The following is a 16,845-nucleotide window of genomic DNA, read 5'->3' as shown; positions in this document are numbered from 1 at the left end:
CAACTCAGTTAAGTCAGTTATTTGTAAAATCTGCTGCAGTATTTTAAATAATTCATCTAGAAAGCATTAATTCAGCAACTTAATATTGCAGTTTTCCTTTAAATGTTCTTGCCCTATGTAAGATGTTATTTTTCTCAAAAAGAAAAAACTTCTAGCACAACAGGCAAAAAGGCATGTAACCCAGTAAAAATTGGCAAGCAAAAAAAGTTTATTTTTATGTATTTTTATTTTTATGGATTTTATTTTTGATTGCCATATGATGATGGTTCTATGGTATAATATGCTGCAAGAATAATTCACACAAAATCCTGTCCACAGCACTTGGACTAATAAAATAACAAAGACTCGGCAGACAAAAACCTTGAAGAATTCAACTTTCTTTTGCTAATAAAATGACACTAATAAAATGACAAGAAGGCCCCTATAATTTGCTGCCTTCCATCTTAACACAGATGTGTCAGAAAGTTTAAAGTGTAGAAATTATTGATCCTAACGACATAGGAAAATGGTAACAACTTTGTCTAAAATATTGAAAATTTAGGTGTGAATATAGCTTGGGCACCTGTGTAATCACATCTGTATCCTAAAATAGGTGACCAGCTGCAATCTGAAAGAACTTAGAATAAGGCTAAGCAGGTTTGTCATGCACTGACATGTTGAGCTGAAAGCACAGAATAAGTGCAATAATGGCCAGGGCCTTACTGTTACACAGGCAAGAGGTGTGCCGTGCCATTTCTAACACAGCTGCCAAGCTGTGGGCTTTTTATATTACAGCAAAGCTGGCCACTTATCTTAAGAATAAGATTATCATCATCTAAGGGGATTTGACAGCACTGACATGAGTTCATATAGGCTTACAAAGATCTGAAAAATCCAGAATTCAAAGGTAGTCCTTCCTCCCATTTACCATATCTACGCTTTGTTGGTGTGCAAAAGTGCACAGGAACCTCACAGAAGAGATTTTTTTAAATTTGCCCACGTCTTGTTATTACACTGCAGTCTTCAAATTTACACAGAGCTGCAGTTCTCCTGGGTTTTTCTCAAGTGTCACTCATCTAACTTAGCATGACAGCTGAGAAACGATGTCAGGCGCGTTACAGTTCAGTTTAAAAAACATCCTCTACCTGGTATCTCTGCAGTGATTGTCTTGCTGCTCCCTGAAACCTCCTCGTCGTCGTCTGACGAGCTCGTGCTGGAGTCACAGGTCAGGTCACTGTCGCTGGTACTGCTGTCCTGCAGCAGGTTGTACTTCTTGCGAGCAGCCGCCTCCCGCTTCTGCCTCAGCAGCCGGATCCTCTCCTTGTGCTTTTGGCTCCGGTGACCCTTCACCTTGGGAACTCGGCCATTCTGCTTATCGCTAGACTGTCGGTTTTTCTTGGCAGCCATTGTTGAAGTCTCACTTTCGGACCTGGATCTCCTGGATTTCCTCCCGACCGCAGCTCCGGACACCGCAGAAGGGTCTCCCTCCGCGGCGGCTTCAGCTTGGCAGGGCTCGTTCTCCTCTGCGGAAGACAACGTGTCTGAGTCGGCCAAATGCCCGCTGGAGGAAGGGGAAAGCATGCAGTGGTTAGAAGAGTCACTCTCATAAACTCGGCCACCCGCTGGCTTGTCGCTCTCTGTAGATGCCAGCTGAGACTCCGAGGAGTCCCGCCTCAGCTCCATCAGCAAGCAAGGCATGGAAGAGAGCACTGCAGAGTCTGCTGCAGTGGGCGCGCTGTCCTTCTGAGGTTGTGTCTCCAGTTCTATAGGCCTGTCTTCATCAGGAGCAGTCTCTTGCTTTTCAGAAGTCTTTGGTGGAATTTCTGAATCAACAAGTTCTTCTGCTTTTCCTACTGCCTCCATCTTCATTGCAGAGCAAGGTCCTTCCAGCCTCAAAGCATTGAGCACGTTGTCTAGGAGGCTGGGTGAGCTAGACGTGGTCTCCAGCAATGCAGCAGCCTGCACAGGAACAGAACAGTAGGAAAGAATTACACAAGTAGCTCAGCCTGCTCTCCACCGTGTTACCTTAAACAACTCACTGCTTTTGGTTGCAGAAAGAATGTGTTTACAGAGCCCCAGAGTGGTTCAGGTTGGAGGGGACCTTTAACCTCACCCAGTGCCACCCCCCTGCCATGGGCAGGGACACCTTCCACTGTCCCAGGCTGCTCCAAGCCCCATCCAGCCTGGCCTTGGACACTCCCAGGAATCCAGGGGCAGCCACAGCTGCTCTGGGCACCCTGGGCCAGGGCCTGCCCACCCTCCCAGTCAGCAATTCCTCATTCCCAAGAGCCCAAAATCTGTGCCTGCCCTCTGGCAGTGGGAGCCATTGCCTGGCTGCTGTCCCTGCAGGCCTTGTCCCCAGTCCCTGTGCAGCTCTGCTGGAGCCCCTGGAGGCCCTGGCAGGGGCTCTGAGGTGTCCCTGGAGCCTTCTCTTGTGCAGCTCAACAGCCCCAGCTGTGCCAGGCTGGCTCTACAGAAGAGCATCTTATTGCTCAGCATCATGTTGGCTTTCTTAATTTACCTTTTCCTAGTGAACTCATCCTGTTACACCAAATTATTCTTTCATTTACGCACTCATGAAAAATGGTACTGGAGTCACACTGAATTAGGTTGCCAGCAGAGCCATTCTGCATGGGAACCTTATATATCAAAGACTTATTAAATAAAGAAGTGCTACTGAATTGTCAGAGGCACAGCTACAGGCTCTGGCTCCAGAGGTGTCACACAGATTGCTCTCACCAGAGCACCACCATGCTGGTGAGTCACACAAAGATGTTTTAGGAATATCTAATACACCATTCAGGAAGTCCTTGATTGTCTCCCATGCAAGCCCTGTTTATATGAGAACCTCAAGGCTGATTTAGTTTCTCTCAAATCTGGCAGGAAAGAAGTATTAAATACTAGGGGCTGCAAGCAAAAAACATTATCTATCTGCACCAGTATCCTAATTTTACTTCAAGTTATAATTTAATAAATTGCATTGCTTCAGTGCAAATAAAAAGACCAAGCTATTTATCTGATTGATAACTTGTACATTATCTACCCAAAACTACCTGAAGCAACTTCAAAGAAATTTTCTTGGAGAGATCAATAGTTACCATTCTGTCTTCATTATTCACACTTTGCCTTTCACCTGAATTTTCTCTTGGAATACAACACAGAATAAAGATCCTTCAAATACCACATTCACTTACAGATGAATGGCATGGAACAAATCCTTTACAGCTTCAGAAGTACAGTAAATTATAAATTTATGGCACTTCAAAAAACAAAGTGTAGGCAAGAAAACGCAGCAGTGAGATCTTATCTGAAAAACTACATTTCTGCAGAGGCGGCCAACCAGCACTTGAGCACCCTGAGGAAGCACGGATGGTTCAGAGAGATTTTTCTGTACCCTGAGAATCCTTCTTTGTTTTCCTGATCCATCCCAAGCTGCCTGCAAGCATGTTAGTGTATACATACATGTATGTAATACATAATATAAGGGTACTTCCCTGCTTCTAAAGGCACAGTGCCAAGCTCAGCACTGTCCTGTGTGCCCTAACCCACTCTGAAACTTCATTTTTAGAGAATACTAAAATAGAGTTCATGCTTCCTTCAGGCTAATGAATTAATTGCTGTATGGTGCAAGGAAATGACGAAAACACTCATGGGAGTGAAACACCAGCTAAGGAAAGAAGGGTTGGTTAATATCAGACATCACAAGAAAGATGGAGATGGGCAAGACCAAACCTGCTACATATGAGGAAAAAAACCCACAAACCCGAAATCCTGAACAATAAACTCAGCATATCCCTTCCAAAAAACAGACTAAAATGTTTTTTAAACTAAATATGTTCCTGATATACATGTTCCTCTTTTCCACAATATTTTTGGTCTAAAGATATTTAGACCAAAAATATTGTGGAAAAGATACTTTCTGCATACTTTCGCTGAGTAACCCTCTCTTGAAAGCAGCTTCAAAGAAGACTTTCTGGAGACAGTAATTTCATGTAAGCAGTAAACATCATGTAGGAACTAATTTATTTCCAAGGCTACTGCAGAGCACCAACAAACCTAAAAGATGAATACACACATTCTGAGACATAAATGCATGTCAGTAAAATCAGTATTTCTATGTAATTCACTCACAAACATGTATTCTCAAATAATTCTCCTATTATACAGGTAACTAAAACACAAATTTGATGATGGAATAAGTGGAACTTGTTTTGTACCTGCTAGTGCAGCTCCCAGCTTTCCTCTGGCCATGAACTTTAAATTGAAAAATACCTTCTCTGAGAGTTTTGAAATGTACACACAGGGAAAATATTGGTTGCTCAGACACAAACCAAAGGAGTATTAGCTTGGCCAAATGAAAACATACTTAAACATTCATACTAATAACTGCAGAACAATTTCTGCACTGTTCAACCTTTTAGCCTGGGGAGCACAAAGAACAGCTTGACATGAAGCTAAAGGGCAGCCAAAGTCAGCTGTAGGACATTTTTTCCACAAATGTCCTATTTGGAAACATCATTTACCTCACAGCTCCCAAAGGGGCTATAGCAACACCTGCACTTGCCTTTCCATCTCTCTGGTCTATCAGCCAGAAAAAAATATGTTTCATCTGCACATTGCCACCTTGCTAACAGCTCAATTAAAATTATTTTATTGGAGTTTTTTTAATATTAAGTGAGATCTTTAACTACTCCAACCACACTGGTTTGATCCCTCACACAGTGACTTTCAGTGAGTTGGCAGTAGAGCAGGGACTAGTAATTTCATGACACTGATGTGTTTCTGTGTATATAGAAAAACCCCACATGTTCTGGTAAAGTTTGTACTCTACAGGTCCATTGAACTGGCTCTTTAGACATCATCAATTCCTTTATTAATATATATATATATATACCAGAGCTTTGCCTTTCTCTCAGTGGGAAAAAAATAACCCTACCATGACTCAAACAGACTTTGCTTCACGGAAGAATACAGTCCGTTTGGCGAAAAATATCTATGCCAAGGAAATCCTTGTCTCAAAGAAAGAAAAAAATGTCTGTATTTAGTTCCCTCTGAAAAATGTACAGAACAGCAAGAAGAGACTTTATTGAAAAACTCCCACTCCTTTCTTGCCATTCACCTTTCTAGTAACAGTACTAGAAGAGGGAATCTCAAGGTGGTGCAAGCAAAAGACCATTTTTCTACTGAAATGAGAACACAGAACTGAAAATAAATTGTAATGCTTACAGACACAGATGGATACTTAATTAGATGTTGATCAGAAATGGCATTCTCGTTTTATTGGTGAACAGATATTGCAACGAAAATTTTAAAAAGCAATTTTGTAAAAACTTCTGTGCTTAATTTTTCCAACAGAAAATGTTATTTTCCAAGTCACACATACAACACACCAGTGTGAGGAAGCCATTAAATTATCCTGGGAAATATTTTCAAATCATGGACTCATTTGTAAAGGCACACAATTTGTACACTAGGGAATCTGCACTTCAGGGAAGAAATCCAGAAGGATTTTGAAGGTCAGATTTGCAGAGACAGCCCAGCCTCTCTGGGTTTTGTCCCCATTCTTTCCCCACCTAACTGTGACTGCACCACCATATTCCCTCTTGTGCCCACTCTTCTGTGTGTAGATTCCCTTCAATAAGCCAGCAGAAGTCAAAATGAGAAAGCAAGTGACATTTTCTGCCAGAGCTTGCAGGAAGGAGGGAAGGGAGAGCAAGCACAAATCATCCCTGTTAAAAAAAACCAGATCTGATTTAAAGCTGCTTGCTGTTCTGTATCATCACACCTTGAACTCACAGGTTCTGCCTAGAGACAGCAGAAGGTCCTGAGCATTCCTTCTCAGTGCCCTTTGCTCTGGGAAGAGATTTTTGTAAATTAAAAAAAAAAATTAAGAGCAAAAAGCCTCAGAGGTGATAGTAGCTTCCTAAAGAACAATTTTCATGTAATGTTTACTACAGCACAAAGACTTATATTAAAGACAACAGGTTTCCCAGAGCAGAGTTTCAGGCATCAGATTATAAAAGTAAATAATTTAACAGAGTGTTAGAGCACTAGATAAGCTGTGTGTCTCTGGAGAGGGACCCAGAACAAAGAAATCCCCAGGGAATTACAGAATTTAGGCACCTGCCCCTCACCCATCTTGCCTGCACCTCTTAGTTCACTGCTGATTTTTGGGGCCTTACAGCACCTTATTAGGTCCTTCTCCATGTCCAGGCAGGCCACCCAACCCATGTGGAACTGCAGCTGCTGCCGGTGGTTGTTGCCTGCTGATCTCTGGTTTGAGCTCCTGGTGCCTCTGCTCCATGGCAGAGCACAGGGAACTACAAAAGCCCTCACCTAGGTAAGCAGTCCTCAGCAGCAATTAAAATATCCATTTGTTAGCCATGTCCTTCCCACAACACAGATAAAACAGAGCTCTGTATCAGCTATTAGGAAGATTAGCTGAATTACACAGCTCAAGGCTGAAGCGTTCATCAAATTCAGCTACTCAGGCCAAGCAATCAACATAGTAAATCATGTGTCATATATTAACAGCTAGAATGTTACTCATTCTATTTACAACTTACTTACTTCAGCTGAACAAGGAGTACCTCTCAAACAGCCTGTAATACTTAATAAACCCCATGACACCCTAACCTTAATTGTACATTGTCATTTTAGGTGTTATTGAGCTGACTAATGATAAAGAATGCCTAGCTTGTATGCACCAAACCAGCTCTTCTTTTTCTGAACCTATGGACAGGACAGATTCTTGTTTTGCAGGTACTAGTGTTATCACAGCAGCTTGCTGGAAAACTCATTTTAGCTTATTACTGACACATTTCCTCTTAATCACAGCCCAACAGACCACTTCTTTTCCCTTTCTAACCTTCTTATGACAATTCTAGCAATTGTTGTAATGAAAAAGAATTATCTAGCAGAACACTGCCTTTTAATGCCCTTTCAGTTGGTGCTGAAAGAAAACAATTTGAACAACCCACCTCCTCTCACCTCTTACCATTCAACTGGAAGATACAGGGTTTTTTTCAATGAGAAACTGTACTTATATTATTGAAGCAAATAACATCATGTACATTCTTTAGGCTTTTGTGACTACAACTGCACTGCTGCATATAAGTTATTTGTTCAGAGTACAGAGTTAACTAGAGATCTTTCCAAATTCTTCCAACCTCACAGCTTCAGTGCCACAGATGTCAGTTATTCATCTAAATATGAATGTTTTGATATTTATAAGGAACTAAACGCTATAATGGCTCATTTCTAAACAATTATTTCCATCTCCACTGGGTTACATTATCTCACATTTACCCAACAGAGATGGAATAAATCAGAGGTGTGAGAGAGGTAACGACAAGCGCATAAAACAGAGGCTAATAAAATTATGTAAAACAGCTGACTATTTTTAAAAATGTAAACACACAGACAAGCTCATTAAGAACTCTGACTCGAACACTTGATAGACTGTGTGTCTGAGGAGGGTGGGCTGGGAAAGGAGAGAAGCTGCAAACAGCCCAGGTACGGAAGAGTTGACTGTAATGCATGTATGCTTCAGAATACAGGATAAATTGTTGGCAAAAAGCAAAGTTAGGCCCTCTTCTGACAGAAGGATGTGTAACTCTGAAGATGTGAAGTGCTAATGAACCTGTCCACTTCTGAAGCTTCACCAAAACCCTCTGCCACTGTAGGGGTCTCAATCATGTTTTCTTTCTTCTCAAATCACCTTCCTTCCCATTGAAAATGAACAGTTAATCCAGTGAACTCACCAGAGACATTTTAGTACAAAAAACACATAGAGATATCAGAGAATTACAGAATGGTTTGGGTTGGAAGGGACCTTAAAAGATGATCCAGTTCCAATCCCCTGCCAAGGGCAAGGACACCATCCACTGGATCAGGCTGTTCCAAGCCCCATCCACCCTTCCCTTGGACACTTCCTGGGACAGAGCATCCTGTGCCAGGGCCTCACCGCCCTCACAGCCAAGAATTTTTTCCTAATACCTCATCTAAACCTACCTGCTGTCAGTTTAAAGCCATTACCTTGCGCCAGAGAGCAGAATGCTTGATTAACTAAAAATGAGTAAATTCAAAAAATCAGACATCTATCAGGGAAGACCGATCTGCACCCAGACAAATGTAGAAATACTGACACTTTCTGGGCTTCCCAGCTTATCCAGCTCCTCCCGAAGATACCACACATTCCTTTTCATCTTCTTTTAAGTCTTACACAAACCAGCGCACTTCAAACAACAGAAGTGAGACCAGCACTCAGTCAATTTAAGTCAAGACAGTTGACTCAGCTCTGTGTGGATGTGTGTGCACGATGCTCCACGGCAGATTTTTCATAACACCGAGCTGCCCCCACAGGGATACTGTGTAATTTATATAGCGTTCCTTTGAAAATGCTGCCCTAAAGCTGACTCACTGGCATGCGATTCTACCTAAGGCACATTTCTGGGAGTGGAGCTGGATCTTTATCAGATGATTCACAAATCAGGCCTGGTAGCAACCCCAAAGAATAGGACCCTTCGGAACAGGCAGGGTACGAGAATTGCAGTACAAAGCAAAAGAAGAAAGGATTAAACTAATTCTGTGTTTCAACTGGTTTTGCATAAATAAATGAAGGTTAAAAACAGGCTGCTCCTACTGAGTGCTCAACAGGCTGCATATACAAATTACCAGGGCCTGAATACAAATTACAAGTGTATGTGTTAATACAAAGCTTTGCAGAGCATCCTTTGCCATCTTGAAAAGCAACATTTTTTTATCCTACATAAGAAGTAAGACTGCACATTTAAATACAGGTTTTTGCATTGTAATGCTTTATGCACATATTCTGCCTCCTTCAAAGGACAGGCAAGTACCAGCTAAGGTTTATTTCACAACTCCACACACAGGCTTCCATAAACATTCACCAGCTGCACTTGGAACCCCACAATAAAAAAATCACAGTCCTTGCACACGGATAAAAGCATGCAGGGTTGGCTCCACTTAGCCTTCTAAAAATCTCCTTTCTTCCTCATAATGAAACCATTTTTCTCAAGGGCACAGCAATTTAAAGTCTACAAAGCTCTCTACTCTAAAAATTAGAGTGGGCATATCTTTATTACTACCTGGTTCTAAAACTTTAAATGACCCACTTTCACATTTTTTCTTTCAATAAAACAAGTGGCAGAAATCAACACAACAAAAGTTCCTTTTTCCCTCTGGTATACATTAGTTTGCAGGAGATCACCCTAAAGAGGATCATCACAGGGATGGACCACCTTTTTCTAAGATACTGAGTTGAACAGGTTTTCCCACTTTACCTATCCATTTCTGTTTCTTGAACGAAATGGGCTCTGTGCTTCCCCACCACATACAAACAGATGTCCTAAAGAAACGCTGGTCTGTTGTTCTACCACGATAAAAGTAATGCTCATGTAAAAGCCACATTTTGAATTGCCTAAACACCACGTAACAAATTAATCCTAGTTTTCAGAGCAGAAGTTAGGAACATTTGAAAGTAATCAACATTGTGTCATTTGCCAACAGCTCCAACTGGTAGATCAGGACAACTGCAATGTAACTTCAAAGTAGTAAATACATCTCAGCAGTGCCATATTCACAGAATCGTTAAGGTAAGAAAATACCTCTAAAATCATCAAGTCCAACCTTCAACTCAGCACCACCACCATGTTCACCACTAAACCATGTCCTCAAGTCCACCAAGAAACCATGTCCTCAAGTGCCACATTCCACAGCAATTTTCCAGCATCTCCACATCTCCCCAAAAGCTCAAGGCACTGAACTAGACTTGCTGTGGGTTTAGGACAGCCCTTTAACAAAGACAACTTATGAGATACTAAGTAACTCTACAGTTTCTAAATATTTTATGGTCAGATGTTTTTCCACATCTTTGCCATGGTAAACAAACAAAACCAACTCTCAGGTATTTTAAAGTTTCAAAGGCTTTAATTCAACACAAATGAATGTTTTTGCCATAAGGTATAGGGCAGTAAGGTACCCTTTTTATGGTCTGACCATCAGGTGACACATCCAAATTCTACAGAAGGACTGAAAAGGAGCTGCAAGCCCCACAAGCCCTGATCTCAAATAATTTTCTTATCCACATAGCTACTCATAGTATTCAGTTGCTTCTTTAATTTCTGAGCTAGCAGTACCAAATCTAAATACTGCAATAGAGATTTACAGGAGGTATACCACAGAAAAATAAATGGTATCAGTACACTAAAGCAAAGTCATGTGGCATTCAAATGATGAAATTTAACAGCTGGTGGGATGCTCTTGACACCAAGAGGTGCGAGTTGATTTCAGCATCCACCAGCCTCCTAACAATCACAGCGCAGTCTTTACGTGTCCAAAGTGCTCCTAAAAGAGCAAAGGATTCGCATCCCAGGTCTCAGTACGAAGCAAACACAGGTTGGCTCTACAAATGAACAAAAACTACTTTGGGTATTTAAAAAAGAAGAACGGACTGGGTCAAAAGCCAGTCACGTGTGTGATAACCAAAAATGCCTCTAGCATGGGCTTTACTATCTTTCTACAGTATTTACTTCCAGTTGGCAGAGGAGAAGAAATTTGAGCTCTACTTCAAGAGAGCAGACAGACCAGAATGCAGACGTTTCTTTCCCACAAGACACAAAAGACTTTGCATGTATTTGACTGCAGAAATTAAATAACAGTATGTAAGAAGATACCAAGTTACCAACTACATAAAAAGAAAAAGAAAATTAAAAGGTAGTTTTCAGCAGAACCCTGCAAGCAAGTACTGTCAAGATTTTAAAAAAAATTTAAAAACCAAACATTAATCCCCTCTTTCCCCCCCTTCCCCAAAAAACTGCAAACCAAACAATCCTTAAAACGCATCTTTTACCCTAAAACTACTTCTTACATTATTATTCCTGTTTAGGAAAAAGTGGCTCAGCTGGCAGAACTAATGGTTCGCAACAGGAGACAAACTATATAAACAGCTTTCCCAGTAAAAGGGGAGATGGAAGAAAAAAACCAAAAGAGCATGGAGCCTGGATTATCAATTCAACCTCTTCCCGTTAATTCAACACAGCCTTATTGCTGCTGGAGCTTGGAGAGCTCCCTTCAGACAAACAATGATATCCACTACAGGTGTTAAACAGTAAAAAATCCATTTTGATCTTGTAAAACAAACAAGGGAAATCAGGTGTCTGTTATCAAACTCACTTTAGGTTGAGGTGAGGTTTATAAGTAATTATTGAGAGCTTATGAATCCTGGCAACATATTCAATTAACTTCCTTAGCTCAGTTTTATTCAACAACTCCTAGATTTTCTTTATTACAGTGAGTGGATCCAAAGTCTGTATTTTGCATTTAAGATTACTTGCTGACAACAGTAAGTGGAACCATGAAAAATAGAACTTCACCATGCAGGCTTTCAAACCACAATACTCAAAGAAATATGTGGGTTTATTTTGTAACTCCTCACAGATTCTGCACAGTGCTACCAAAAGGTGTTACCTCCTCTGGACGAACCTTAGTTATTGGCAACAGAAATTGCACTTACGGGCTCATGGGCACTACTATCCAAAAGACCATTCCTTCCTACAAGGGCAACTTCATTTCCAAAAAACTTCTCACCAAACACGACGAGGACCCCACAAGCATTTCATCCAACTTCCTTCATTAGGAGGCAGCCTTTAAATCACTGCATTTCCAACCACAAACAGACAGAATTAGTGGGCAACTTTCCTGATCTATTCTTTACCAAGATTTTTTCCCGAAATTGCCAGATTACTTAGAAATGTCTTTCTGGCAAGGCCTGGCATTCCAAGAGAGCACAAACCAGGAGAGTGAGCTGAGGAGCCAGGAGAATTATAAGCTGATGAGAAATCCAAAGTACAAGACAAGGGCACTGGTGCAGCCCCACCTGGCTATCAGGACAACCTGATTTTTTTTTTCTTCAAGTGTTTGAGCACCAGCCTCACACTGGAACCACCAAAATTAAATAGTCCCAGTGGAAAACAAATTACTGAAATTGTTTCATCATTGCAGACAACTGATATTATAAAGTCTGGCTCTTAGTTATTCCCAGCTCTGTTACTCTGAGTCACTTGGCCTCTACCCATGTTGGATGAATGGAACTGAAATCTGCCTTCTCTAAAATAAGTTGTGAAATGCTAACCATCAAGCATCATGAAACAAGACACTAGAGCAAAGAGGTAGCAAGAGGAACAATCAAAGTCTGGGTCTTCCTGCTCATTTTCAGGAAATTTTGAAGCATCACACAGAAGAGTGTCTTGCAGGACACTGCAGAATCCTCACTATAATGTCAAATCCATGATCCACACACACTAAAGCAAGAATGTGGGCTTGACGGAGTCTTCAAAAACTTGCATTTATTTAAAAAGTGACCACCTGTTCCACTTATGACTCAAAAGTTGTCAGATTGAGTATTAACAGCTTTCAAGCTGTTTTCTTGGAGACCAAATATCACAAGGCACGGTAAGGCTGAAGCCTGTACACTATTCTGCTACTTAGATCATTTATAAGTATTGGAGAGACAGACTGTGTGGTCAAATTGATACAAAACCCCTGAACACCTTCTTAAATAATGAGGTGAATCATTCTGAAGGTAAAGCTGACACACCTCAGGACCTCCTGGAGCAGTCAGTAATGCATCTGACACAGAGTCACTGCAACACCTGCGCTGCTGAGCTGCATCTCATTTCCAGCCCTGCGTGAGTGACCCGTGTGTGCCCAGCTGCAGGAGCCAGTCACATCCAGGAGAAACTGCTACAGGCTGCATTCACGCTGATCAGACACCGGGAGAGGCAGCACTAACGGGTGGGAATGGGCAAGCACAGATTAAATTTGAATCCTTAAACAGTAAAACAGAGTAAGTGATGAGGTATCAGTCACAGCTTAGCTCAGAGACAGACTGTGTCCATCAGAGGAGGCAACAGCACAGGCTAATGTTTAGACCATATGCACATTTTGATTTACAGTCCCTTTCATCCAGTTCTCTTTTTGCTCAAAATTGCACATTTGTGGACATTGTGTTCTAAAGCTCGAGTAGCAGACTCAGAACTGCAATATGCATTAAAAACCTGGAACAAAGATGTGACAGAAAGTACTATTTCTGTGATTTGTGTTGTCCAAGTTCCCTGCAATTAACATCTGCTGCCACAGATTCCAGTATCATAAGTTTGGCTGCTCCTGAGTTAGAGTGATAAAGGCTGAACTCCCATTCATGCGCTGAACATTTATTTTGGTTCTGGAAAACCAAAAGTTGTTTCCTTTCCACATAAGGTCATCTCAGAGCAGCAACACACACTGTACCACACTTTATCTCAGAGCTCTTTCCCAGCACTATGCCTGTCCCCCTCTCCCAGTGCTGCTTCATTTTCAGCTCCCATCACCACCAATAATGTTCAAGCCAGCAAAAATATTCTAGTAATTCTTTTCCAGAGTACAAGTTACATGCTGGCAATTATGATATTTAAATCTTTTACTTTGATCTAGTAAATATGTTATTAAATCTGCTGCTCAGTTTCTGTCAATGCTTGCAGTTTTCTAAGCCATTCTGCCAACTGCAGATAAAAACACAGAAGCTGAGATTGACCACAGACCCAATTCTGTCAAAAAAGTACCATGAACAAAACAAGTTTGAAATGTTATACACAAGTACGTGTAGGTTGCTTGAAACAATTCAGTCATTTGAAAAACTTTCCAAAGCTTTCATATCGCTAGATAATTGGTGGTATTTTGGTCAGAGGTAACCAGGGAGTTGGATAACTCAGCGCACAGCCCCTTCCCCGTGTGGTGCATGCAGACGCCCCATCTCATCAACAGATGTTTCAGTGAGATGTTGATGTACAGGCAGGTCAAAGATGGCACATACATCCTTGGTGGTGCAGGGAGTTGGTTTGATAATATACAAGGGAAAGGGAAGAAAGTGAACAGGATCCAGGCAAAGAATCCTGCATTTCAAAGGTAAATATACAGCGAGGAGAAGGAGGTCAGGACAGCCAAGGCAATTATTTCTTGTTGCTCTCATTGAGTTACACCAACTTATCTCCCTAATGTTTGATGTTCAAAGCCCCTCACGATAATCCATATTTACTCTTTGTTCACTGAACCTTAACTTACCCCATTAATCCCACCCCCTCCACAGTGCCCATTTGTCAAAGGCACCCAAACATCCTTCCTACCTCCTTCTTTATCAGCTAGAGCAGGGCAGCATTTTCTGTGTGCTGCGGCTGTTCTCAACTGCCTTGTGGGTGGCTTCAGGTTCCTTCCCGTTTCCCCTCCCTCCACAGCACCCGCTCCTGGTTTGTGCTCTGTGACTCCCTCCGAGCAGGCAGAGCTGTGCTGCCACACACCTCACACCTGTCTGGATGTGCCAGGCCGCAGCCCTTCCTCCTGCCTGCACCTCTTCGCCACGCCAACCAGCAACTGGGCTGGGGAGCAAACAGAAAATAGCTGACACAGTGTAATTAAAAAATTCGAGTGTTTCAAAATGAGTCAGAACTGTTGCCCTCATGTACTACTCGAGCAGAAACACCAGCTGCCCAGACTCACACACTGCCTTCCATCACCTGCTGCCTCCCAGCCCTTGGTTCCCCAGACAGAGCACCAGTGTCCCTGGAAAGCCAGAACCACAGAAAACTGCTTTTATTGGCTTTCAGTAGCCACATAACCACCTCCTTTGGAGCCTGTCTGGACAGCACCAGCCTCCTCTAGATCACTGGAGGTGAGAAATACTCAGAAAATTACTCTTAAGAACAACTACTGCTGGACAGATGAGCTCCCCACACTTCCTCTCACTGCCTTCCTACCGTGTATCTATTTATATTTATCTATCTATACATACGTGTATATATATATTGGGGGGATGTCTGGGTTTAGCAAACACATGGCGAGCACCTCACTGCTCCCCTGGGCGTTTGCTACAGACCTGTTTGCTCCGCAGGGGCCAGGTTTCCCTCCTCCAGGGCAGCAGGGAAAGCTGTGCTGCCCTGGCAGCCTGGCTCCCAGCACTGGAACCACAGGAGCAGCAAGTGCAGGTGGCACTGGGGCAGGAGAGCCACACGCTGGGGAGCTCAAAGGAGCACCACGCTCAGTTTCCACCTCAAGGTCAAACACTATGTTTTTAATAGATTTAAGCAACTTAGCATGCTTTAAGAGAAACATTTTAAATGTAGCATTTGTTTCCTGTTCCAAGGGGAGAGGCATTACTGTTTGTACTTAAATTTTTAGCTTGAAGAGTGGAAATAGTACAGCCCTTCAAGCTGTAAGTGAAATTATTATTTGATGCTTGGCAAGTAACAGAGAAGATCTAAAACCTAATAAAATCCCTGGGAGGGGGAATGAAAATAAATTTTACATTTTTAAAGGGATGCTCAAGAGTTCAAAGATTTACTTACTCATTCACTTTTAAAAGCTAGAATTACTTGTCAGGGGGAAAAAAAAAATGTCAAACAGGACTGACTTCTGCCATCTCGACACACAAGTTTTTTTTCAGCTTTTGAAGTGCTGTTAGGTACTTTGTGCTGGTTTAAAGTGCACAACTAGTTACAACCACGACCTTGCTTAACTAAGTTATTACAGTTATAGATTCACCAAGGGATCCACAAACTTTGAGGCAAGCCGCCTTGTTACACAGTTAACAAACTAAGACATAAATACACTTCGATGCTACTTAAAAAAGGTGGAAACAATGTAAACCTAAAAATAAATTTTAATTTTTTTAAAAACCGGGCAAACAAAACCAAAACAAGTCTTTCAGAAAGTGGCCTTTGTCGTCCAATAACCTCCAGGCAAATAGAGTTACAGTACTGGAACTGGGGAAATAGTTAAAATATTACAAGTCTGCTCAGCCCACCTTGTTTCGCATTTAAAAAGGAACCAGTAGCACAGTTAAGTTTTATATTCCCCTCGGATGGCTGTGCGGCTCGGAGCCACATCTGCAACCCATTAGATGTCAGGAGCCCAAGGGGAACCCGGGCTGGATACGCAACGAGCGACTCGAGCGTCCTTCCCATAGAAAACACATTTTCCCACCAGAGGAACACACCATCCAAGGTAAACAAAGACGCAAAGAAACCCCTGGAGAAGCACAGAAGAGACCCCTTGGAGAAACAAGGGCTACTCTCCAACCCTCCAACAGCTCGCACGACTTCAAAAGTCGTTGCAGGAAGAGAAAAAAAAAAAAAAAAAAAAAAAAAAAGAGGCACGTTACAAAAGTCCCGGGAAAGACAAAGCGGCCCCCGAGCTGCTCCAGGGATCTGTGGGGAGTTTCGCCCCCGCGGGGTCAGGGCACAGGAGGGCGGAGGGGCCGGGGCAGGAGCAGCAGCAGCGGCGGCGGCAGCGAGACCACCCTGAGGGGCGCAGCCCCCGCCCGCGCCCGGGGCGGCCGGGCCGGTACCGCCACTCCCCGCGGCCCCCCGCCCGCACGGCAGCGCGCTCACCTGTGCGAGGCTGGGCCCCTCGCGGCCTGCCCGGCGGGGGCAGCGGCCGGGGCATGGGCAGCGGCCGGAGGAGCCGGAGCCGCGGGAGCAGCCGGAGCGGCCGCCGGGAAGCGCCGGGAATGTCACCGCGGCCGCCGCGCCGTCACTTCCGCCCGCCGCGCCGCGAGCGCCCGCGCGGGCCGCCCGCGCCCGGCAGCGACCCCGCGCGGCCGGAGAGGGAACGGCGGGAGCGGCGCCGGGGGCGCGTGTGCGGCTGAGCGCGTGTCCGTGTGTCTGTCTGTGTGTGTGTGTCTGTCTGTCCGTGTGTCTGTCCGTGTGTCTGTGTGTGTGTGCGTGTGTGTGTGTGTCTGTGTGTGTGTGTGTCCGTGTGTCTGTCTGTGTGTGTGTCTGTGTGTGTGTGTCTGTCTGTCTGTCCGTGTGTCTC

At 43.3% G+C, this 16,845-nt stretch overlaps 1 protein-coding gene across 2 annotated transcripts in view; it reads right to left on the bottom strand.

The window, feature by feature from the left end:
* The window catches only part of ARK2N (arkadia (RNF111) N-terminal like PKA signaling regulator 2N), a 44,710-nt gene extending 28,132 nt beyond the window's left edge, over positions 1-16,578 (bottom strand). The window contains exons 1-2 of one of the 2 annotated variants that reach the window (XM_071425809.1): positions 16,422-16,578; positions 1,125-1,938 (exon numbers count right to left, since the gene is read on the bottom strand). In XM_071425809.1, the coding sequence (XP_071281910.1) occupies positions 1,125-1,848 (724 nt within the window). In that variant the 5' untranslated portion in view covers positions 1,849-1,938; positions 16,422-16,578. The remainder of the gene's footprint in view (positions 1-1,124; positions 1,939-16,421) is intronic. The other variant, XM_071425808.1, reaches the window with a different exon arrangement.
* Positions 16,579-16,845: the final 267 nt, after the last annotated feature.

Source organism: Agelaius tricolor, unplaced genomic scaffold, assembly GCF_023055355.1.
Source record: "Agelaius tricolor isolate 1412-34295 unplaced genomic scaffold, bAgeTri1.0.p SCAF_4, whole genome shotgun sequence".
NCBI lineage: Eukaryota > Metazoa > Chordata > Aves > Passeriformes > Icteridae > Agelaius > Agelaius tricolor.
Note: the sequence above shows the minus strand (reverse complement) of the source record. Positions and strands in the feature narration are given on the sequence as shown.